The sequence below is a fragment of the Erythrolamprus reginae genome, chromosome 1 (genome assembly GCF_031021105.1).
Source record: "Erythrolamprus reginae isolate rEryReg1 chromosome 1, rEryReg1.hap1, whole genome shotgun sequence".
Classification (NCBI taxonomy): domain Eukaryota; kingdom Metazoa; phylum Chordata; class Lepidosauria; order Squamata; family Dipsadidae; genus Erythrolamprus; species Erythrolamprus reginae.
Window position 1 is genome coordinate 98,306,769 of NC_091950.1, and position 24,854 is coordinate 98,331,622.

Here is a 24,854-nt window from a genome sequence, read left to right on the forward strand (position 1 = left end):
ACAGAAAAAACTTGTTTGATAGTTTATTTGTTTGTTTGTGTGCCTTTTGCTTGGAAAACCTCTGCTTGGCTTATCTGTTTCAGCTTCTTTTTTATGGACTGATTCCAGGTATCTTGCCAACCTCTGCAAGCTTCCTGCAATATCCAGGACTAATTACTTATCTTTGCTTTATGGACTTATGCCAGTGTTAATGCTGTAAATTAACAGCTGGGTTTATTTCAAGAAAAGACTGATTTAAGATTTATTTGTGTGTGATCATTACTAAGCCAGTTTTTTATTAGTGGTTAATCAACTAAATATAGATTTGAACAAACAGAGTGTGTCGGGGTGGATTGCTATTATCGGCTGCTACCAGTGCACTGTACATGCAGCTTCTGTCTTTGTGTGTGTGCGTGCGTGTTTTTGTTTCCAAAATCTTATGAGGATGCATACACGAGAGGGGACGCATGCCCATCTCTCATGAAGGGATGCATGCATGGAAGCAAAAAATCACTGAAATCTCATGCATGCAAGTGCACCTCACTAGATTTTGCTTCTGCACATGCAAAATACTGTATATGAAAGATTGAAAAAAAAATGGCGGTGTCCATAGGACCGGCCCTGGAGTGGTCGTGTGCAAATTGCACAATCTAGCAGTCACCTACTGCACTGGTAGCAACCCATCCCTGGAGTGCACGCTACATTTTCTCTGGTCCGTAGCTGGGGCAGAACAGGGGATGGCCAGTATCCAAGCCAGAGTAGGCTTGACTTTTGATCATGTGCCCAATAAGCAAAATCTTTTAAAAAGCAACAGGCTCACAGTCTTGAACTAATTGGGAGCATTACTCGGAACCATGACACATTTTGCTTGGGAGGATTCTTGTTCCGCCTCTCTCTTTTGCTCACTATTACATTTTCTTTAGTGGAACTATCTTGCTTAATAAAATTCTATGAGGAGCTTAGAATTTTTTTAAAAAAAAAAACACCAGCAAAAATTTGCATGGACTTGTCCATGTAGTTGCCAAGAGTCAAAACTGACAAAACAAACTAACCACACCTTCACCACAATATAGCAAACCCCACTTCCTTTACAATCTAAGACAAAAAAAACCCCTCAAGTAGCAGATGCCATGTTAATTGATTCAATAAATAAGATGCAGTTACCTATTTTGTGACTTTGGAATAAATTTTAAGGAGGAAAAAAAATAGCAGCAAGTCTCATAAAAGCAGAATCATCCTCTTCACCCCTTAGTTTTTCTCATCATTCCTATCATCCTTTTCCTCCTTCTTAGGACTGTATGACTGTAACTTGTTGCTTGTATCATAAGATTTTTATTAATATTGATTGTTTCTTCCTTGTTTATTTGACCCTTATGACAATCATTAAGTGCTGTACTACATGATTCTTGACAAATGTATCTTTTTCTTTTATTTACGCTGAGAGCATATGCACCAAGACAAATTCCTTGTGTGTCCAATCACACTTGGCCAATAAAATACTATTCTATTCTATTCTATTCTATTCTATATATATCAAAAGTTAATATCTGCAGAATCAATATATTTACACTGCCATATATTTACACTGCCATATCAAATGTACCTCTATTTATTCTGGAGAATTCATTTCAACCTGTTCAATTAATAAAATGTCAAGAAAATATCCCTCTTTTGCAGATTTAAAATGATTTTACTTGCCAAACTAGAAAAATAAGCAGGAGTGGGTAACATAAGAACATAAGAAGAGCCATGCTGAATCAGGCCAAAGCCCATCGAGTCCAGCATTCTGTGTCACACAGTAGCCCACCAATTGTCCATGGGGATCTTTAGCAGAAAGAGAAGGCAAAACCCTCCCTTTCCCTTGACCCCCAACAACTGGTACCTAAGGGAATCCTGCCTGCCTCAACCAACATAGAGGCGGCAGTTGGACATCCATTTCAATACGTAACTTTGGGAGTCACTTTATGTGTGTTGGGTAGCTGTATAAATTTATTTAACAAATAAATCTTATAATTTTCACTGTTAGGTGGCAGATGGGTAGCATATTTTGTAGCCATTATTTCAGTTTTTTAATTAAAAATGAATGGGTCTTTCCTATAAAAGCACACCCCAATATAAGAAACCACTTCACCTGTCTGGAAATGTGAGAAGTTCATTGTGATAAAACTGTATCAGACTATCTTCAGAAACGGTGCTATTATTAAAACCTACATGGATACCTCAAAGGCTTCTATGGAAATGACTTGCAGATCAACTGACAGGGCTACTGATTGAGAAGCTGCCTCCATATAAGGCCTATTAAGAATTCTATAACCAAAATGGCATTATAGTACAATGACGCTGGATGCAACTTTTCCAGCACCCCATTTGCTTCTGAGTTTCCTATCCAGTTTCAAATGGAGGGTAACAATTATAAAACCCAACATAGCCACCAAAAAAGAGAGATGCTTTCGTAAAGTTGTATATTCTTCCACTTCCACAGTGTCATCTGTTAGTTCTCACTCATTGGTATTCTGGAACAGCAGGCACTTAGATTTCATTCTGCTTGAAGATCTCCAAATTCAATGCAATGCCCAGAATTGCTAGTTCTTTGAAAATGATTGAAGAAATATGTTATAGAGGCACTGCCCAGTCTCACTCATAAACATCAGGTTGAGGATTATTTCCTTAGCATGAAAAAGACCAATTGTTAAGAATAGCCAGTCACCAAAAGATGGAGCTCTTCTACTATTCTCTCCTCTCAGTTTGTGGTTGAAATGGGATTACTGTATATAAAAAGTTGCATGACTTTTCATTTGTGAAGAAAAATCAAGTAGGCCTTAATTGTATAATATAATACACCGTACTGTATGTAAATAAAATCCGGTTTGCTGGTTTGTTGGAAATAGAATATATAAATAGAAACCTGCTGAAAATGGTAATAGTAATAATCTATGCAACAGCTACAAAACCATGAGAAGAAATTATAACTTTTGAACCAACTGAGAGTTTACTTAGTTCTAAGTAGCTACAATGAATTTCATTTCTTGCTTACAAAGACCATAACTGATGCTCTCTTTTGACTTGGAGGTAGTCTACACATAGGGGTCTCCAACCTTGACAACTTTAAGTCCTGGGAGTTGAAGTCCACAAATCTTAAAGTTGCTAAGGTTAGAGACCCCTGGTCAACAGGTTTATGTTTTATTATAAAACACACATTAGTCTTTTGACTAATAGCTTCAATTTAAAGATTCCCAATTGGTTTAGGAAGAAAACTCAAATTTCTCTCATTATTGAATGAATGCAATATAATCTCTAAGACAGAATGATGAGAATCTGAGTGGATAAAGAACTTATTAAACACCAATGTCCAATTAACCTGACTGTATTGGTATAAAAGAGATTTTATGCTACAGGTTTTAAGACTGGTACATGCTCCCACAACCCCTATCTCCTGCCATGTCTATTAGAAGAGGCAGCAGGCCTGGAAAAGACTATGAATTTGCAGAAAATCAAATCATACTCTGCAAAGAATAATGCTACCAATTTGGAGATTGCTTCTGATGTAAGGTAAGCAACTTCTCTTATGCAAGGAAAACCACTGACCACATTTAATACAAGTCTTCAGCTATACAGTACTTAAGTTTATTAAAAAGTCCAATCAAGTTCTGCACCACATTTTAATACAGGTTTATTTGACGAAAGTGAAATTGTATATGGGCTTCTTAATTCTCAGATGAAGGAGCGGAATTCGCATTTACTCAAATGTTCACAACAGTTTTCCTATGAAAAGACATCATTCTGATCAACAGAAAAAGGTAATGCCCAAGGGAAATTTGTGCTTAATTCCCACGTAAAGATTGCATAAAGCCTTAAAAGCCAACTAATCTATCTCCTTGGACTTTGAAAAAGTAGAATAAAGTAGAAACAGCATTAATGCTTTTGAACTTTGGTTTTGGAGAAAACTCCTGAGAATACTATAGCAAAGAAGGAAGCAAAAAAATCCCAAAACAAATGCATCATAGAATACATCGATCCAAAACTTTTATTCAGAGCTCAAATGATCTGGGTCAAATTATCATATGTTGAATATTTTATGCAAAAGACTATAGTTCTTTTGAAAAACTCAGTAGAATGCTAGAAAAGGAAGGAAAGAGAAAAAGAGAATGGCCAATAACAAGGTGGATGGACTCAAGTTAAAGCAATGATGAATGAACCATTGGAAAACTTGAAGGATCAGAATTAGGAACAGACCCAGGGGTGGGTTCTAACTTACCTCACTGCCAGTTAGCTTCCTCCTGCGTTGTGTGAGTGCGCTTGTGCTTTGTGAACATGCACAGTGCCAAAAAATCCCCAAAAGAAATTTAAAAATAGCCAAAAACAAGATAGTGACCACATGCACAGTGTCAGAGATTTGGCACATGCTCAGAAAAATAAATAAATACAAAATTTCAAAATTAAAAAGCCAAAAACAAGATGGTAACCTCACAGTGCTGGAAACTCAGCTACTGCACATGCTCAGAAGAAAAAAAAACTTAAAACATTTTTTTAAATAAATAAATAAGAGAAATCTTTTTAAAAAGATGGCGCCACGCACAGATAGGCACTGACCGAACCGGTTCTGTGACATCATTGTGATGTCGCCAGCGGGATGCTACTGGTTTGGGAGAACTAGTCTGAACTGGGAGGAACCCACCTCTGAACAGACCATGTGTGATTATTAAAACGCAACACTGACCTAGTGGCATGTGAAGGAATCTCTTTATTTATTTATATCCTACAAATATCTGGACCAAGAAAATATAACTGTTCACATCTTAGAACTAACTAGCCCCTGTCTTGTTTTTGTTGACTTATCAACCAGAAGCTGTGATAAGTTGAAACTATATTAGATGGCACTATAGGCTACATACAGAAGAACTGGTTTTTAGGCCAGTTGGCTAAGAATTATAGGAATACAGAGATGGTTGCTGTCAAGAGGCATCAGTAGTAGGCAGACTATGGTAGCCACCAGTACCATCCTCAACAATGTATACAAACTGTGTCAAAGAATGAATCAGGAGCCATGGTTTATGTGAACCCTACAATTAAAAATATGAAATAAACCATGTCTCAATTTATAAGAAAACTGTATGTGGACCTTGAATGGCAACAAGTTTTCACATATGGAACTCGCTAGCAAATGCGGTCACAGTGTTGAAAATGTATATATAAATACACTGCCACGATGCAGCTTTGCACCCTGTAGTAATTGAACATGTGGACAATTCTAGCATGCTTCATTTTTCTGTGGTAATACCAAAAGTCGATCTCATGTACAGGACATGCCAAACTTTACATCTGGCATTGCAGATATTGCATAATTATTCACACATGTCAATGGATCCATATTCTCCACACATGTTCAATTTGAATTGGACTAGGACTGGAGAGATTCAGGTTTGTCTTTGCTCAAGTAAGAAATTTAGAGACCTTATCTCTCCATCTAATCTAAGTCACCAAATTAAAAAATAAAATACAGTACAAAGATGAAATTATGTATACCGCCTTAAGCTTCTAAAGCAGTGTTTTTCAAACTTGACCTCCTTAAGATGTATATATTTCAATTTCATATTAAATTCTCCGAGTTGAAGTCCACCTTCTGGGAGTTGAGTTCCATATATCTTAAAGTGGCCAAGTTTGAAAAACATTGCTCTAGAGGAAAGATAGGTTGGGATTGCAGTGACTGATTGAATAACTTCCGTGGATATACAATAGAACTCCATATCATTAGCATTGTTTCGTGAAAAGAGATTTTAACAGGTAAGTACATCAACAGGATTTCCTGCTTGTACCTCTGTACTATGCATCTTGAGAACAATACCACAGGAAAACAAAAAGACAATATATTGATGATATGACCCAGTATACGAAAGCAACTTGTTTCTTGTATTTGGCTCATAAGGTTTTCTACCCGCATATTTCTGCCTGTAGCCAATCTTCAGATATCAATTTTTTTAAATGATTAAATTAGATGAAGAACACTATTCTCATTCAAGAAAAAACTTACAATGTGTATTATTGACAATACTACTAACTGTCTCATTAATTCTTGCATGGAAACTTACTTGTAACTGGACATAGTCCCAAGCATTTTCAAGGGTCCTATTGTTGTCATCTGAAGGATTGTAATTCTGGACAAGTTCACTAACAATCCCAGACATTTCCGCTTCAAGCTAGTAAAAATATAATAGAAAAATGTAATTTAAACTCTGGTCTTGTGGTAATTGATCCCATCGTACATTTGAAGATACACAAATTATTTGAAATTTATTCCATAATAAGAGAACCTTCTCCTTTTTTGATGTAGCTCCAGATGTGTCTTCCAGCATGTCTTGAAAATAAGAACTGGAGAGAGGGAAATAATTTTTTTTCTCTATCAACAAAAAGAAAGGCATGGACAAATCGGAGCATTTCATTCAACACTGAAGAATTACGCTTTATTTTAAAATGAACCTGTTTTTCCAAAGAGTAAATCCATCCCAGGAATTCCTTTTAACTCCTCTCATGGCAGCTCTTTCTAACACAAACAGGGCATAGCTAGTCTGTTGAAGAGAAGGACCAAGGGAGACTTGATAGCAGTGTTCCAATATTTGAGGAGCTGCCACAGAGAGGAGGGGGATCAAGCTATTTTCCAAAGCAACTGAAGGCCAGACAAGGTATAATGGATAGAAACTGAAAGAGGAGAGATTCAACTTGGAAATAAGTAGAAATTTTCTGACCAATGGAACATCTTGCCTTCAGAAGTTGTGGGAGCTTCATCCCTGGAAGCTTTCAAGAAGAGACTGGACTGACATCTATTAGAAATGGTATAAGGTAGGGGTAGGCAAAATTGGCTCTTCTATGACATGTGGACTTCAACTCACAGAATTCCTGAACTAGCATGATTGGCTCAGGAATTCTGGGAGTTGAAGTCCACAAGTCATAGTAGAGCCAACTTTGCCTACTCCTGGTATATGTTCTGCTTGGACAGTGGGTTGGACGAGATGTCCTACAAGATCCCTTCCAATTCTGTTATTCTATTAATCTACACAGATAAACACACATGCACGCACACACACACATACACACGCACACAGCCTTAGACACCTAAGCCTGCTATCAACCTGGCTGTTCTTGAAATCTGCTGGATCACCCCATTTTTCAGGACTTTAGACATCACCTTTTGTGGGAGAATGGTAAAACCAGGACAGAAGTAAAGGATGTCACTCTTAAGATGCCTTAGGGGTATTTTTTTCTGAAACAATAGATGAGCTTACCTGGCTTTGAAAAAAAAATCATAGTGACATGGATCTCTAGGAAGCCAAATACAGTGATACCTTGTCTTACAAACTTAATTGGTTCCGGGATGAGGTTCTTAAGGTGAAAAGTTTGTAAGACGAAACAGTGTTTCCCATAGGAATCAATTGAAAAGTGATTAATGCGTGCAAAGCCAAGCACCCGTTTTTGTGCTGCTGGGATTCCCCTGAGGCTCCCCCACCTCTGGACTTCTGTGTTTTTGCGATGCTGCAGGGGAATCCCAGCAGGAGAATCTCAGCATCGCAAAAATGAGCACTTCACTGGCAACAGACGTCCGGAGGTGGGGTTTCCCATGGAGGGGAGCCTCAGGAGAATCCCAGCAGCACAAAAATGGGTGCTTCGCTGGCAACGGAAGTCTGGAGGTGGGCCATCCCAGCGGCGGCAGTGGGTTTGTAAGGTGAAAATAGTTTGTAAGAAGAGGCAAAAAAATCTTAAACCTCGGGTTTGTATCTCGAAAAGTTTGTATGATGAGGCATTTGTAAGATGAGGTATCACTGTACAGAAAATAGGCCTAAAGTTTGTTTGTTTACATCCAACCTTTGCTATTTTTCTAAATAACACAAAGCATATCCAACACACCTTCTTCCTCCTATTTTCCCCACAACAACAACCTGAAAGAATGTGTCTGGCCCAAAGTCATCCTGCTGATTTTTCATGGCTAAGGCAGGGCTTACAAAAGATTATGAAAGGAAAAGGCACAGCATCTAGAAATGATGTCTAAGATGTGATGAAATAATTGTTAGTCATTTTATTAGTATCTTAAGAATGTCAGTCTGTTGATGCTGAGCACTAAACTCACAGAGGTTCATATTGTGGTAGTTAGACAATATTGCAGCCAGAGAGTAAAGAAAGAAACACAAGGAACAACAAACAAATTATTCTTGCAAAACAGAGTTGCTGCAAGATATTGCCAACTGCTACAAATTTGGAAAGAAGGCAGCCATCTGCCTTTTTGTTTTTAGGACACATGTCTGAGCAAATGGCAGAAACCTCCTGCTGTGTGAGACCAGCAAGTGTCAAGTCAGCAAAACGCAAACTCATCTCTTGAGCTATGAATGGCACAAGTGTCTGGATTACTATCTGCCAACTGCAAAGACGATGTCAGACAAGAACAGTAAAATGTTTCACAATTTCCTCTTAGTGAAACTGGAAATTACCACAAAGGTCAAAAGTTTCAATTAAAAATTAACTTTCTTGGGTTCAAGTCAAAATGCAGTCCACACTTTCAATTTCTACTTCATCTACCAGCGTCAAAAACTAAAGTATATCTGATTCTACAGAGAAGAATGGGAAAGGAATGCAATTTATAGGTACTTGAATACTGTGCAAGGTGATTTATTTTAAAATTATACTGCACTGTGATAAACGGAAGGCCTTATTTTTATTATTATTATTATTATTATTATTATTATTATTATTATTATTTATTGGATTTATATGCCGCCCCTCTCCGAAAACTCGGGGCGGCTTATTGTTATTGTTATTTTCACTTTGCTATAATAGTGAACATCATAACAAATGCAAATATTCCTGTCCAGTAGAGACACACTATGATCATGAAAATTAACAACATTAACATAAACTCAGGATAATTGCTTTAATGCATTAATGTTAAGACACTATGGGCACCAAATAAGATAATTTATTTTATTTTATTTTTCACAGAGTGGGCCTCCTCCGGGTCCCGTCAACTAAACAATGTCGGTTGGCGGGCCCCAGGGGGAGAGCCTTCTCTGTGGCGGCACCGACTCTCTGGAACCAACTCCCCCCGGAGATCAGAACTGCCCCTACTCTTCCTGCATTCCGTAAACTCCTCAAAACCCACCTTTGCCGTCAGGCATGGGGAAACTAAACATCTTCCCCTGGGCACGTTGAATTTATATATGGTATGCTTGTGTGTGTGTGTGTATGTTAGTATAGGGGTTTTTCTTAAATTTATAATATTTTAATTAATTGGATTATGTATTGGATTGTCTTTTCACTTGTTGTGAGCCGCCCCGAGTTTTCGGAGAGGGGCGGCATACAAATCCAAATAATAAATAAATAAATAAATAAAATAAATAAATAAATTTACTGCAGCCCTTTTATTTTCCTTTCACGATTAAGTTTTGGTCAGTTTATATTTCTTTTCAGCATGACTTGCAAATGCTTGTTTTCTACTGTCATATGACACCAGTGCCAGATGTATCCCCCTCCTTAAGGCAGTATATGCCCGTACCCATCTGAAGTTTGCTAGAGAGCATTTGGATGATCCAGGAGAGTATTGGGAGAATGTCATATGGTCAGATAAAACCAAAGTAGAACTGTTTGGTAGAAACACAGCACGTTGTGTTTGGAGGAGAAAGAATGCTGAACTACATCCAAAGAACACCATACCTACTGTGAAGCATGAGGGAGACAACATCATGCTTTGGGGCTGTTTCTCTGCAAAGGGACCAGGACGACTGATCCATGTATATGGAAGAATGAATGGGGCCATGTATCGTGATATTTTGAGTGCAAACCTTCTTCCATCAGCAAGGGCACTGAAGATGAAACATGGGTGGGTCTTTCAGCATGACAATGATCCCAAGCACACTGCCAGGGCAACAAAGGAGTGGCTTTGTAAGAAGCATGTCAAGGTCCTGGAGTGGCCTAGCCAGTCTCCAGATCTCAACCCTATAGAAAACCTTCGGAGGGAGTTGAAAATTTGTGTTGCCCAGCGACAGCCCCAAAACATCAGTGCTCTTGAGGAGATCTGCATGGAAGAATGGGCCAACATACCAGCAACAGTGTGTGCCAACCTTGTGAGGACTTACAGAAAACGTTTGTCAGATGAACTTTTGTTATTGACCAAATATTTATTTTCCACCATAATTTGCAAATACATTCGTTAAAAATCAGACAATGTGATTTTCTGGATGTAGTTTTTCATGTTGACTCTCATGGTTGAGGGCTACTTATGATGTCAATTACAGGCTTCTCTCATCTTTTTAAGTGGGAGAACTTGCACAACTGGTGTCTGACTAAATACTCCCCCCCCCCCCACTGTATATCACCGAATGGTATAAATTACATGAATGGGTCCTTAAGAAAGCTGGATAAAACTTAATTCAAAGATAGTTTAAAGATTAATAGGAATCCACCAATGAATCTTATAATCCATTACATCTAAGATTGACTGTAAAAAATATGACTTTAGCAATCGAGTTGTCGAAGCGTGGAACTTATTACCGGACTCAGTAGTGTCAACCCCTAAACCCCATCATTTCTCCCTTAGACTATCCACGATTGACCTCTCCAGGTTCCTAAGAGGTCAGTAAGGGGCGTACATAAGTGCACTAGCCTGCCTTTTGTCCCCTGTCCAATTGTCTCTCCTTATCTCATATATCATATATCTTTTCTTCCTTTCATATATCTTTTCCTCTACTTTTATATCTTTTCTTTATATATAATACTTCATGTCTATCCTCTTCAATATGTACTGTGTATTGGACAAAATAAAAAATAAAATAAATAAATAAATAAATAAACAAACACACGCATGAAGTTTTAAAACAAGCATTATAGAGGGGGGGAAGCCTTCTGTCTCTGAATGAAAATGCAGAAACAATATATGGAATATAGAAAATCCTAAATGCAAAAATATGGAATATGAGTCAGTCCAGTGCAGGAAAGTACAGATGGCTGCTTTCCCACCCAGCAGTCACATTATAGTTGAAACATATCCCACTTTCATAATCCAGGATACTGGGAAGGAGAACACAGTCTGGTATTCTGAACCTTTCCTGCCAAGAGAATCTCCATTTAATTTAGTTTCCTCAAAGGTTTCCCTACAATAGGCAAAAGAAGAAGAAAAACAAGGCTTCATCAATCCCTCTTATTAAAGCAAGCCTGAAGAAACACATGTAGCTTCCATCTTTACTGTATAGATGGTAAAACCAAAATCTTGATAGATGAAAAAAAGGGGGGGGGAGAAATGAGTGATAGAAGCAATTACACTCTATTGCCAGAAACAAATTTGTGCAAAATCTCCCAGATTCCATAAGTAGAATTTCCCAATAACCACTCACTTTTTCCAACATTATGCATTATTGAAAGTTCTCTTGGCTAGATTACACACATGCCACATTGACTTCTGTAAGTCAAGATATTGGGGGAAAGTGGTCTAAAAATATACAAATGTCTTCAATTTAAACTAAAGGTTAAGTTTGACTACTCTTAGGTTCTAATGTTATTATCTCCATTATACATTAATTTGCAAAAAAGAAGGTTGTAGAAAAATTGGTATATTTTTTGGGGGAAATTGATATGTATTTTATATGCAAGTTTTGCCTCAGAGCAGTTTTTACTCAGATTTTAGTATGCTTTTCAGATTATTATTATTTCTTTATTAGAGGTTTCATCACAACATTCATAGAACTCCTGAAATATACTGTTATTTCCTTTCATGGTTTGCAAAATGCAAGTTAATTAAGTTTACATTAAAATGTAAATTCAACGTTCAAGAATCTGAAATATAGTTTTGCAGCTGAGTAAGTGAAATGGCAACCCATTTTTCCTGGTCTTTTGTAGTCTCTGGACATGACAGGCAAAATTATTTTCCTTTCTTGTTTGGAAATGTAGATTCTACAAAAGTTCATACATAACATCTAAAAATAGCAAATATGGGTACAGAGATTACTAAGATTATAAACCAAAAATTAGAGGTTTTTCCTAAGAAGCGGGATAGTGGAAAGAAGCATATTATAAGAGAGAAAAGTGATCTGAATGGTATATTCACATATTTCAACACTGCAGATACTATTCTTTTTTCGTTCTTCATCCCTGCAATGAATTTTGTCCACTTTTACTTCATCTACTTTTTTTTTGCTCAAATTAAACTTTTGTTATTGATTCATTTAATCAATTTCTTACCCAAAGTTCTCAGGATCTCATTTACTGTAGTGGTTTTAACTTCTCAACTGTTGTACAGTTTTGAATTTTAAATTTGAATTTTGTATGATTTCATTGTCTTGTTGAATTTAACTTGTATTACTTTTAATGGAAAACACTTGAAACATGTAATAAACAGTCACAAGTAGGCCCAGTATTTCTATTCATATTTATCCTGATTTCTTGTCCAGTGCAGTTGTATATTTATCATAAAAGAACTTATCTTTTCTTTTATGTACACTGACAGCATATGCACCAAGATAAATTCCTTGTGTGTCCAATTACACTTGGCCAATAAAATTCTATTCTAGTCTATTCTACAAGCAAGAAACTACTTATTAATTATTTCCCAGCTTATTAGTATATCTTTTAAGCAAAGGAGGCTTTGAGCAATTAATCATTATTAAACTCTGGGTGAATAACAAAAATTAGTACTGAAAATAGCTATAAATTCTATAAAGAATTTACAGTGGCTTGGTATGTACACTCTGCCTTTTTCTCCCTTTCTATTATTTGCTACTTAATTATTGATCTTAGTTCCTGGTTTTAACAATGGTAGTAAGCTGTTTTGAAAACAAGAATTCAAAACCCCTTAAATAAAAATTCATGCTTTCTTTCTTAAATATTTTCCTAAGTATATATTAAGAAATTCAAAAATATAAACGAAATAAACCAGAAAAAATCCATTTTGGTTAACTCACAGGTAATATTTATAGTTCTGTGATTTTTGCTGTTATAAATTTTGTAACAGAAAGTACCAGATTATTAGTCATACACACACACACAATTTTCCATCTAATCAGAAACAAATCAGATACTAACATTAAAACACCAGTTTTATTTTTATTATTTTATGCAAATTACAAAGAATGGTAGCAATCCCAACCTAAATAAAGAATGTCAGATTGGAAGAATTAGAAAAGAGTATTTAAAAACAAAAAACAAAAAAACCCAATGACGTCACAGTGATACCTGCTGAATCACTACATGTCTAAATCTTGTTTTTAAGACATTACTTGGAAATGCATAGGAATCAGAACAACACAAACTCAATCTCAACAAGGAAACAGGGAGATGAAATTGGGAAAGAAAAGTGTCACTTACTGCATTCCTCTGGAAATAGATCAGCAGGCCGGCAGCTATTTGGGCGATGAGGATCAGCAAGAGGCAAGTAAAATACTGCAAAATAAATTAAAGAGTGTTTCTCACATTGTGTTCTCACAGATAATCCTGAATTTACAACAGTTAGTTTAGTGACCATTCAAAGTTACAGCAGCATGAAAAAAGGGATTTATGATCATTTTCCACACTTACAATCATTGTAGCATCCCTACAGTTGCATGAACAAAATTCAGATGCTTGGCAACAGGGTGAAATACTCCCCGTTCACTCCTGCCTGTCAGTCATCGGCGAGCAGGTCGCGAAGGAAGCACGAAGCTCCACCCACCTGCTCGATCACCACCTTTTGGTTCTGTGTTCTGTCCATGCGCAAAGGGTAAAATAACCACCTTTTGGGTTCTTTTACACTCTGCGCATGCACAGAATGCTTTGCACATGCGCAGAGAGTAAAAGAACCCAAATGGCGGCATCTGGGCAGATAGGCGGAGTCTCGTGCTCCCTGACAACCAATAGGAACGAGCGAACTGGAAGTATTTCATCCCTGTTTGGCAACCAACTCATACTTATGATAGCTGCAGTGTTCTGGGATCACATGGTCACCCTTTGTGACCTTCTCACAAGCAAAGTCAACATTTGTTGACACAAAGTCAACAAAGCCAGATTCATTTATTGTGATACTAACGTAACAACTGTGGTGATTCCCCTGTGACAAGAAAAGTCATAAAATCCGGCAAAACTCACTTAACAACTGTCTCGCTAGCAACAGAAATTTTGGGCTTAGTTGTGGTCATAACTTGAGGAATTTCTGTACTGCTTCACAGGTGAAGTTCTTTGGTGGGGGGGGGGTGTTTCCTATGGAAGGCAGTACAACCAGATATAATCGGAAGCTTCAGCTACAAAGCCAGAATGCTTTCTTGCCAGAAGCCCAGTGAGTATCTGCTGATGTATCAGAAGGAGATTTATTTCCATTTTCTGCCTGTCTGAGCACAATAAGCTAACAGAATTTTCTAAGCTTGCTTCCATGAGGTGTTTTGATGGAAACCTGGCACAGGTTTAGGCAGGGTAGCTGAACAGGTCTGAAATAGTGCAAGAGTCTCTACGGATCTTTTCCATCCTCCCTGAACACCCCAAGACTTTCAGTCTTTCTCTGGAGGAAGAGAAGCTTGCTGGCAGAGAGCAAGACATGGAAGGCATTCTGGGGTGGGATTGCAGCCTTCTGCCTCTACTGCAAGAGCCATCTCCACAATTAAAGGCAGAGCAATATTTCAATCTTGGAATGAATACAGGAAACACATTGTTTTGTCACTTTCTTTAGAAATAAAAATGGCAAATACAAATATGGAAAACTTAATGAATCAACAAGAAACTCATTAACAAACAAAACAGCAATATCAAAATCAGCAGAGAGTTTGCAAATTGGCTCTCCAAAGCACTGGAACAGTGGGTACTGGGTATGAAGAAAGCTTTTCTTGGGAAAGTATTCCACAATCAGAGGAATAAGAGGTCCCTAAGGGGCCGTGCATAAGCTGATTTTAAACCTTGGAGAAGGCCATTTCGCCCTCTGGAGGCTTCATAGAAGCTTCCTGAAGCCTCCGGAATGCGAAAAACGGGCAAACAGGAAGTTTGGAAAAATGGACTTTCAGTTTGCTGCATTACGGAGGCTTTAGGGAAGCTTCCTGAAGCCCCAGGGTGTGAAAAATGGCCCAACCAGCAAACCAGAAGTCTATTTTTCTGAACTTCCGGTTTGCCCGTTAATCAGATTTGTATGCCGCCCCTCTCCGCAGACTCAGGGCGGCTCACAGCAATAACAATACAATGTAAAACAAATCTAATATTTTTCATCATCATAGGCTTCAGTGAGTCCTGTAGCATGTGCAGGGGGCAGCACGGCTTGTATGTGCGCATGTGTGTGTTGGGGAAGGAAATGGGTGTGAATACGTATGCTTGCACTAGTGCGGGCACCCACCCCCTTTTGGCAGATGAACCAAAAAAGGTTTGCTATCACTGCGGCATATTGAGTTTTCATGGATGTGACAATATAGCTATATCTTCTGTGCTTTCCAAATGCTTCTCTATCACTTGTGACCTGTAGCTGAAAGCCAGAAAGACTTTACCAGCATCTACATGTATTGCTTACCAGTCCCAAGAGGCAACGAATCTCATTGACTGCTCCAACACAGCCCAGGAATCCCATTAACATGGTGAGAGCTCCTACTCCGGTAAGAATGTATGCTCCAACTCTTGAACTTGATGATGAGGTCTCTGTGGAAACCCAAGGCAGGGGGGGAAATACATATAACAAATGCAGATTTATTATGTTCCAGCAAAGCAAGATAATTGTTCAAGAGAGATAAAGCACTCTGCTTTAAGTTCTGTAGCCAAGAAATCAAAGCACTGGACAATAAACAGCTAAATCCGGTTATATGGATATATTGCGCTGGGGACTAAGTACTCACTTATTGGTCATGTGATAGTGAGAAGATGAACACAAAGCTGTATTGTAAAAGAATGGTCTAGAGAGAGAGGGGAAGGAGAGAGGATGAAAATGCATTATAGTGTTCCGGGAAGTGAAAATCTAAGTCCCAGTTGTGCTTGTGGGAAAACCAAGATTAGCTGACTTAAGAATACTGGTTAGTGCTTCTTAGATTTTAATAAAACAGGAAAGGATTACTAGCCATGGTTGGAAGTTGGCATGTCTTTTCCAGGTTTTACATGGTGATAAATTCTTATTGACTTAAGTTTGGATGACAACTCTTGTATCTTGTGGCCAGCCAACTAAATATGAGCCAGCAGTGTGCAGCAGCAGTCAAAAAGGCCCACACAGTCCTGAGCTGCATAAATGGAGGGATAAAATCAAGAACCATAGTGGTACTAGTATTACTCTATAAAGCCTTGGTCAGACCACACCTAGAGTACTGCATTCAGCTTTGTTCACAAAAAGGAGATTGAGAGTCTAGAGAAAGTGCAGAAGAGAACAATCGAGATGATAAAAGGTCTGGAAAATAAAACATACAAAGAGCAGCTACAGAAATTGAGTTTGGCCAATCTGGCGAAGAGAAGGACCAGGGGTGACATGACAGCAGTGTTCCAATACTTGAGGGGATGCCAAAGAGAGGAGGGGGTCAGGCTATTCTCTATGGCACCAGAAAGCCAAACAAGGAATAATGGATGGAAGCTGTTTGAGGAACGATTCAACCTGGAAGTGGGGAGAAACCTTCTGAGAGCGATCAACCAGTGGAACAGCGTACCAGCGGAGGTTTGAGAGTCCCAACATTTGCAACCTTTAAGGGGAGATTGGACTGTCATCTATCTCGAATGGTGTAAGAACTCCTGCTTGAGCAGGGGGTTGGACTAGATGACCTACAAGATCCCTTCCAACTCTAATAATAAATCGAAATCCCCAAGTATTAGCCATGCTGGCTGAGGTTGGTTCAATATCGAGTTCAAAATTTGGTAGGAGTACTTTTGACTTAAAACACATAGAAACATAGAAGTTTGACGGCAGAAAAAGACCTCATGGTCCATCTAGTCTGCCCTTATACTATTTTCCGTATTTTATCTTAGGATGGATATATGTTTATCCCAGGCATGTTTAAATTCAGTTACTGTGGATTTATCTACCACGTCTGCTGGAAGTTTGTTCCAAGCATCTACTACTCTTTCAGTAAAATAATATTTTCTCATGTTGCTTTTGATCTTTCCCCCAACTAACTTCAGATTGTGTCCCCTTGTTCTTGTGTTCACTTTCCTATTAAAAACACTTCCCCCCTGGACCTTATTTAACCCTTTAACATATTTAAATGTTAAATGTGAAATATTCAGTAATGTTCTGTTTTTAAGATGTTCAACTTTAGAACAGTACCCAGATGGAAATTCTACACACTTCAACAAGTTTGTCTCACCAAATGCTGCTGCCTTTTTAACAACGCAGCCTAAGCAGAGCCTTCAAAACCAACCTTGCAGAAAGGCAGTGCCTCAGCTGGACTCTTGATCTGCAGCACTTCTTGGTTTCCCGAGAAAAATTTCCCAGACTTTGCTGGCATAAGACTACTAATTTCTATTCCCTCTTGCACAATTTTTCCTCTATTTTTTTTTTCCTGGGAAAAATTCCAGACTAGCACAAGAGAGAGGCCTTTTTGGCAACAGAATGGAATGCCCTGCTGTGTCAAGTTCCTTCCCAAACTCTCTTGCTAAAGTTACCAGGGAAAAAGGGGGAGGAGGAAACAAGAGAGTTGAAAAAAAAGAGTCCATCTGGAAATCTCTGGGAAGGAAACAGGAATCTCTGCATACACAATCTGATTACCAAAAAGAAGTTTTATTTTTTTTAAGGGTGCTCTTATATTAAAGGCTTCAAGAACATAGTAGCAATAACTGCATTACTTTGATCTGCCTAGACTATAGAATTATAAACATTTGGTTTACAGATCAAAAGACTAAACCAGGTCATGTTCCAATTCTTTTTTTACCATTTAAAAGTGTAGATGAGTATTAAAGGAAGGCAGGAAGGGGATACAGTTTAATTCAACTTGCCATTTTTGTGTCTGACTAATTCTTTTTTATAGATAACATTGCAGAAGTGATCCAGTTAAGAATAGTTAGATATGCAAATGTTATAAAGCAGAAATAGCACATACGGCTAACAGGAAAATATCTTCTTTTTAACTCATTATGAAATCTGCCAACTTCTCAAAACCAGCCCATCATGAAAAGAATTTTTCAAGGATAATGTTCTTGGTCTGACCTGATGTAGCCTCACGCAAAAAAGCTGATTAGCTTTGGAAAGCTTTTCTAAATCTAGCAGGAGGCCATCACTGCTTTGGACTAAGATCTAAAGATGGGCTGCTCTTTAGATATACAGTACTTCTTGGAATTTACTTTCAAAGGCAAGAAAACTATACATGAATCAGTAGGAAACTTAAAAATTGTCTTACGTAGAACTGAAATGAAGCTTGTTTTGTCCACCAAAATCCATATTCCAAAACCTAGGATGACAGCACCCAGGATCTGGAAAAGAAAATTCAGTTACTTAAAATGATCATATTAATCTAATACTTGTTTCATGAATTTGTATAACAGTTTTAATAATAATAATAATAATAATAATAATAATAATAATAATAATAATAATAAATTAGACTTGTATGCTGCCCCTCTCCGAAGACTGAGTCTCTAAAACAGCTAATGGAAACAAAACCTGAACTTTGAACTATGGGAAAAATAGAAATAGGGTTACAAACTACAAAAAGTCATAGCTTTTTTTGATTTCATGCCTTTATCAAAATTATTTCTATAAAAAGTCAGGGTGAAGCATTTCCAGCAGTAAAAGACAGATGGCAGATGAAAATGTGCTGTTTTTTAAGCAGGGGTGGTGGAATCTATTTAGTCTTTCCAATACATGTGACAAATATATTGAACCCAGTCATGTTTTGAGTATCAGAGAGGTGACGCACAGGCATAACTAAAAATAAGAATCAGCACTGACTTGGCACTTAATCAACCAGACAATTTCTAGATTACAACTTTGCCACAACCCTTCCAAGTCCAATTAATAAATACATTTTCTTACCAGATCAGGCCAAATATTCTCTTTAACATAAAATTAAAAATTAGGGAAAGAAACAATGGCTCCCTGCCATTTTTCTATTTTCATATCTCAGTTCTACCCACCCACCCCCATTTTCTTGGTTTTAGAATCAGTCAAATTTCTCTGGGCACTCAGGAAAATCCCTATTTATGATGTGCAATTCAACAAAGGTAGAACATTTCCGTGGGTTAAAGTTCCATTCGGCCTTTAGAGCCAGTGAAGGGCCTGTTAAAGAGCGAAGTAAATGAATATACAGAAGTATAAACGGATTGCTTCTCTGAGGGTGGGGAAAACTGCGAACGTGTTTTTTTTCTCCAAATGAGGTATTTTTTTAAAAAAAAACCTTAGATTTTAAATGAATGGAGAAGCATGCTTCAATTTTCTACAGAAGTAACCTATCCGCCATGCAAACCTTCCCAAACAAAACGTAACACAGATGCAAATGATCAGCTGTCTTCAAGGAATATAAATCCTTATATTCCCCACCATTCAATCAGAGCTGAAGAAGCTTCTTGAATGAGAAGTGAAATATCTTCAAAGAAAAAACAGAAAGTCTAGTTGCCTCTTGAATAAGCACCTTTGGGACAACCCTGACTTGAATTACTGAGAATCTCCACAGACATTCAAGTTTATATATAAATTGTTGTGCACCTCTACTTTTAAGTCAGAAGAATTAGAAAACAGCTTTGTGCATAGGCTTAACAATACTCCATAGGTTCTTAAACATCCCTTTTCATTCTAGCATGTCATTAATTCTCAGATCAATTTCTCTGCTTATAATAAAGTACACAATGGAACTACACCTTTTGTATGAATGATAAGAATACAAGGAAACCGCTAAAGGAGGGCTAAACAAAGCCTCCATGTATAATTGTATAGAAACAGGAAATAGCTCTGCAGTCCCTTACAAAAGATGGATATACTAAATATTTGCCTACCAACCAAATTCAATGAAGCTACAAATCATACAACAGTCATACCAGCAATAAATTCGGTGGCACAGTGCCACGTCTTGGCAAGTAGATTGCAAACACACTGCAGTGCAGCAGTGTGCTGTAAGTGGCTGCCAGCTGGCAATCTCCACCCATCATCCGAAGGTGCCATCAACACCAGTTGAGAACAGGGCAGCAATTATTATGCTGCTACAATCCATTTTTGCTCAGCTCGTCACAAGACATTACTGGAGATGGATAAATAAATCTGGACAATTCTGTAGACTTCCATATCAAAACAGAGTTCAGCTGCAAGACAAGAGAGGCCTTAACAATGGAGGAGTCCCAATTCCTTCACTAGAAGATAAAACTTAGGGTTTCTTTGTAATGTAGCTCCTCTGTAATCATATTAAAACTGACAACTGTTAAATTGTATTCCAGGTTTATTTTATGATTAAATAGCAGCACCACGATTTTGCAGTAAAGGGGGGGGGGGAGAGAGAGATGTTGTCTTTAATAGATTTGACCAAGCTAATAGCACAAGAGTGCTGTTGCATTCCATGATAATATCAGAAAGGATCCATCTCAATAGAAAGCAAAAGAAAAAAATCTGCCTTGATCCTTTTTCTTCCATCCAACCTGGATTCCCAAATTCTTGCTCTCCTTCCTTATTCCCATGATAAGGAGATTCTCCCTTCTTGGAATTGTAAAATTCCAAATGAGGAATTTTTCATGGTTCAAAAACTTGCCCACAAGACATGGTACTGCAGTTATGGTCATTTGAGCTCCAGTCCTGTAGAGTAACTAAAGTAACTGTTTTGATCACAAGTAAGAACCCCTACTGTATTATATTCCTTGCTTGCTGCCAAGCAAGAGAAAGAAAGCCAGATGCAAAATGTCCTCCTACTTAAATTTATACATACAGGTGGTCCCTGACTTACAAGAGTTCATTTAGTGACCATTTGATGTTACAAAAGTGACTTATAACCATTTTTCACACTTATGCCCATTTCAGCATCTCCTTGGTCATGTGATTTACATTTGGATGCTTGACAAATTAGTTCATTTTTATGATAGTTGTAGTGTTCTGGAGTCATGTGATCACCTTTTGCGACTTTCTGACAAGCGAAGTCAGTAGGGAAGCAGATTCGCTCAACAACTGTGTTACTAATTTAACAACTGCACTTAACAAATGATTCACTTTTAAAAATTGGCAAGAGAAGTTGGGACAAAACTCACTTAACAAATTTATCACTTAGAAATATAACTTCTGGGCTCAATTGTGGTTGTTAGTTGAAGACTACCTGTATAAATTGGACCATTAACACAATGTTATGCTCTGCAATCTCAAAAGCTACCAGCCTCTCACTTTTGGTCTATCCCAATTTTCTATTTACTACTCTTAGCCCTATTACTGTCCACCCACCCCGTTTTTGCCATTAAGAATGTTAATGCAAAGTTTGAGGTACCTCTAACCATGTTGTGTCTTGTGCCTTCATCATAGAATTTTAACCACATGGTGGCAATTATTCAGGATTTGAGAAAAACATGTGACTAATGTATTATACAAAAGGAAAATAAATGACTAGTTAAATTATAGGAGATTATATATATTATATATATTATAACAGCTGGATGGGAATGTCTGGAACAACAAATTTCAAAGCAAAAAAATGTAGCATTAGAAAAAAAGCTGTACCAGCATTTAAATATGTAAACATTCTTGCAATGATATATGTAGTGAGACAAATTCATGACTTGAAATAGCCTATTAAAAAAACCCTCACAGCTACTCATAATGAATTGAGAGAAATAGAACAGCTTTATTTTTGCAATGGGCAGGCCAATTACGAGAAGTATTGTTCCTTTAATGAAACACAGTATCATGTTCAGGAAAAGCTTATGAACTAAAACACTAACAGCAACAAGAAGAAAAGGAAGGAACTAGATAGGAGTTGAATACACCAATTCACTGTGTGGCTGTTAATATGTGGATTGCAAAAATCTGGATGACTATTACATGACAGCAAAGAGAGTTCTCTTTATCTTGTTTGTCAGATCTACTGACTGTAAGAATTTTTACAGCCCAGCTAAAGTTATCCCAGAAACACTATATGAAATATGAACAGCAAATCTTTTTAATATTGCAGTGTGCCAACAACACTTTAAAATGCAGACACTGAGATCTTTCCAGCTGTGGTTCTCAAACGACTTGGATGCTGTTATTGCTCTGGTTGCCAAGGTTGTGTTTGTACACCACTTGCAGTACTGTTGAGAGACATTAGTTACACATTCATAAATAACGTTCTGGCAAGTCCTCCAGAATCTGCTCCCTGTGCCCATATGCTACACCAGATAATATAAACTGTATTTTGGAACATGTGCAGAATGCTTCATGTGTACAGCTGAGGCTGATAGCCAGCCTTGCAGCATTCAGTTTAGAAGCGAAACGGTCAAGAGGCTTTTTATAAATGCAATTTTCAGCCGGTCTAGGCCGGACATGGTGGGAATAAAGGGAGTTAGGACATGCATTCAAATGTGGTAAAACTCAGCTTTAATCCCCACAAACAGGCCGGAGCCTCAAAACATGACAAGTAGGAAATAGAATAGAATAGAATTTTATTGGCCAAGTGTGATTGGACACACAAGGAATTTGTTTTGGTGCATATGCTCTCAGCGTACATAAAAGGAAAAAAAAACACTTGTCAAGAATCATGTGGCACAACACTTAATGATTGTCACAGAGGTCAAATAATCAATGAAGAAACAATCAAACAATAAAAATCTTAGGATACAAGCAACAAGTTACAGTCATACAGTCCTAATTGGGAGGAAAAGGATGATAGGGATGATGAGAAAAACTAGTAGAATAGAAGTGCAGATTTAGTAGAAAGTCTGACAGTGTTGAGGGAATTGTTTAGTAGAGTGATGGCGTTTGGGAAAAACTGTTCTTGTGTCTAGTTGGCTTGGTGTGCAGTGCTCTGTAGCGACGTTTTGAGTCCCTTTGTAAAGTCAGCGCTGGGAGCATCCACCTCCCAGCGCCTTTTCAAGTCTCTGGATCCCACCCCATGTCCATTTGGCTGTGCACACCATCGATAACCACCATCCAGCAACTGACGGTGTTAAGGCTGTGTATGTCTGGCCGCCGCAGTAGCTGCCTGGACCAACACCCATCTGGCAGCAATGGTTTTCTTCGCCACCCAGGATGACTTGCCAGGTGGCGTGTTGCTGCTGTAGAAGTCTGCCAGGACCAATCAGCTGGGCTGCACGGGTTTGGCAAAGAACACCTTGGCTGTTTGGCATTGTCAGATGTTGTTTTTTAAAAAAATATAGTTTTATTGATTTTTTTACAATATATGTTGGGCCGCCACAAGTAAGCTGCCACCTCACTCATTGCTCCTGCTGTATTTCCCCCAACACCATGTATGGCGAGCACCAAGCCAGGGCTCAACAGGTGGCTCCCCCCTACCAAGGGTCCACCTGGAAGACGGGAGACAGAGGTATTAGGTATGGCACTATGGCATGCATCTCCCCATCCTGGGCCCAGCTTCCTGCATGGCACTATCAATTTAAGGTATTTAGTAGAAAGATTTTGTCGGCCAACCCATCCCGATGAGTGAACAGTGATTTGTTCTCCAACAGCCAGGAGTCATTTAGCAATGCAACAGCTCCTATATCAATTTGTCTCCTGGGCACCAGGTTCTGCCTGCTGGAACATATTTCAGGGTGAAGCTAAATTGTTGGAAGTGCTACGGCCACCGGACCTGCTTCGGGCACAACTACTGCTTTGCTCATTGCTCCATTTGCATTCCCCACCCCCAGGTATGGCGGGCCCTGGGCAGGGGCTCAACAGTAATTTCTCATGACTCATATATCCAAAACTCCATAGTGTCATCCCCAAACCCTCAACACTTTACCCTTAAATTATCTACAGTTGACCTATCCAGATTCCTAAGAGGTCAATAAGGGGTGAGTACAAGTGCACTAGAGTGCCTTCCGTCCCCTGTCCTATTGCTCTCCTATATCTCCTATACCTTTCTTCTTTTCCTATATCTCTTCTTCTATTCTTTCATTGATATGTTCTATTCCTATATCTTCTTTTATATTATTTCATAGATATATTTTACTATTTTACTATTTTACTATGAGTCTCTCCTCTATAACCTTCATCATGTATTTTACTATGTGTATATAGTATACAGTGGGTATGGCTAGCTGATGAGGCCAAAATAAGGCCGAAATAGATCTATCCTAGTCTCCCTTAATTTTCAAATTTAGCTTAAACATGTGACACATACAGATAGAATTGTTGGCTATCAATAAAATTAACTGCCTTGGAAATGGCCCTGGGTTGGGCCAAGAGGCAAAAAAGGAGCTGTGATGTTCCTTCAATATACCAGGGTGATTCGACACAAAATGTAACCCTTCCCTGGTACAGAGCTGAAGGGATTGGATACTGTAGCCTAGAGGATAATTCTCTGCCTTACAGGGCAAAGGTTGCAGGTTCAAGTCCCAGTGGGTATGGCTAGCTGATGAGGCCAAAATAAGGCCGAAATAGATCTATCCTAGTCTCCCTTAATTTTCAAATTCAGCTTAAACATGTGACATATATATATATATATATATATATATATATATATATATATATATATATATATATATACACACCCCCACTAAAACTCTCATTGTGAATTGAACAAAATAAATAAATAAATAAATAAAATTCATTATACTAGATTATGTGAAACAAGATTATTTTTATTATAATTATGTCTTGGGTAGCCTTGAGGACATACTAACTCAAAAAGCAATGGGCTGAGTAAATGTTCATAGCCTATCTGCATCACAATGTCCAGTAGACAAGGTGTGGTTTCCAGAAATTCAACACTAAAACTCACTATCTGATCTAGTAGATTTTTCTTATTTTCTGTTAAACCTTCTGCAATAGTCAGCAGTTATAAGCAAGGTAGAGCTATCATCTCAAACGGTTTATATCTGCAGTGATAAAG

The 24,854-nt window shown here is 38.1% G+C and overlaps 1 protein-coding gene across 4 annotated transcripts in view; it reads right to left on the bottom strand.

The window, feature by feature from the left end:
• CD82 (CD82 molecule) overlaps positions 1–24,854 on the bottom strand; it is an 86,415-nt gene that overhangs the window by 6,562 nt on the left and 54,999 nt on the right. For all 4 annotated transcript variants that reach the window (XM_070760600.1, XM_070760611.1, XM_070760616.1 and 1 more), the window contains 4 exons: positions 18,261–18,333; positions 15,467–15,591; positions 13,315–13,389; positions 6,066–6,173 (listed from right to left, as the gene is read on the bottom strand). In XM_070760600.1, coding sequence (XP_070616701.1) covers positions 6,066–6,173; positions 13,315–13,389; positions 15,467–15,591; positions 18,261–18,333 — 381 coding nt within the window. The remainder of the gene's footprint in view (positions 1–6,065; positions 6,174–13,314; positions 13,390–15,466; positions 15,592–18,260; positions 18,334–24,854) is intronic.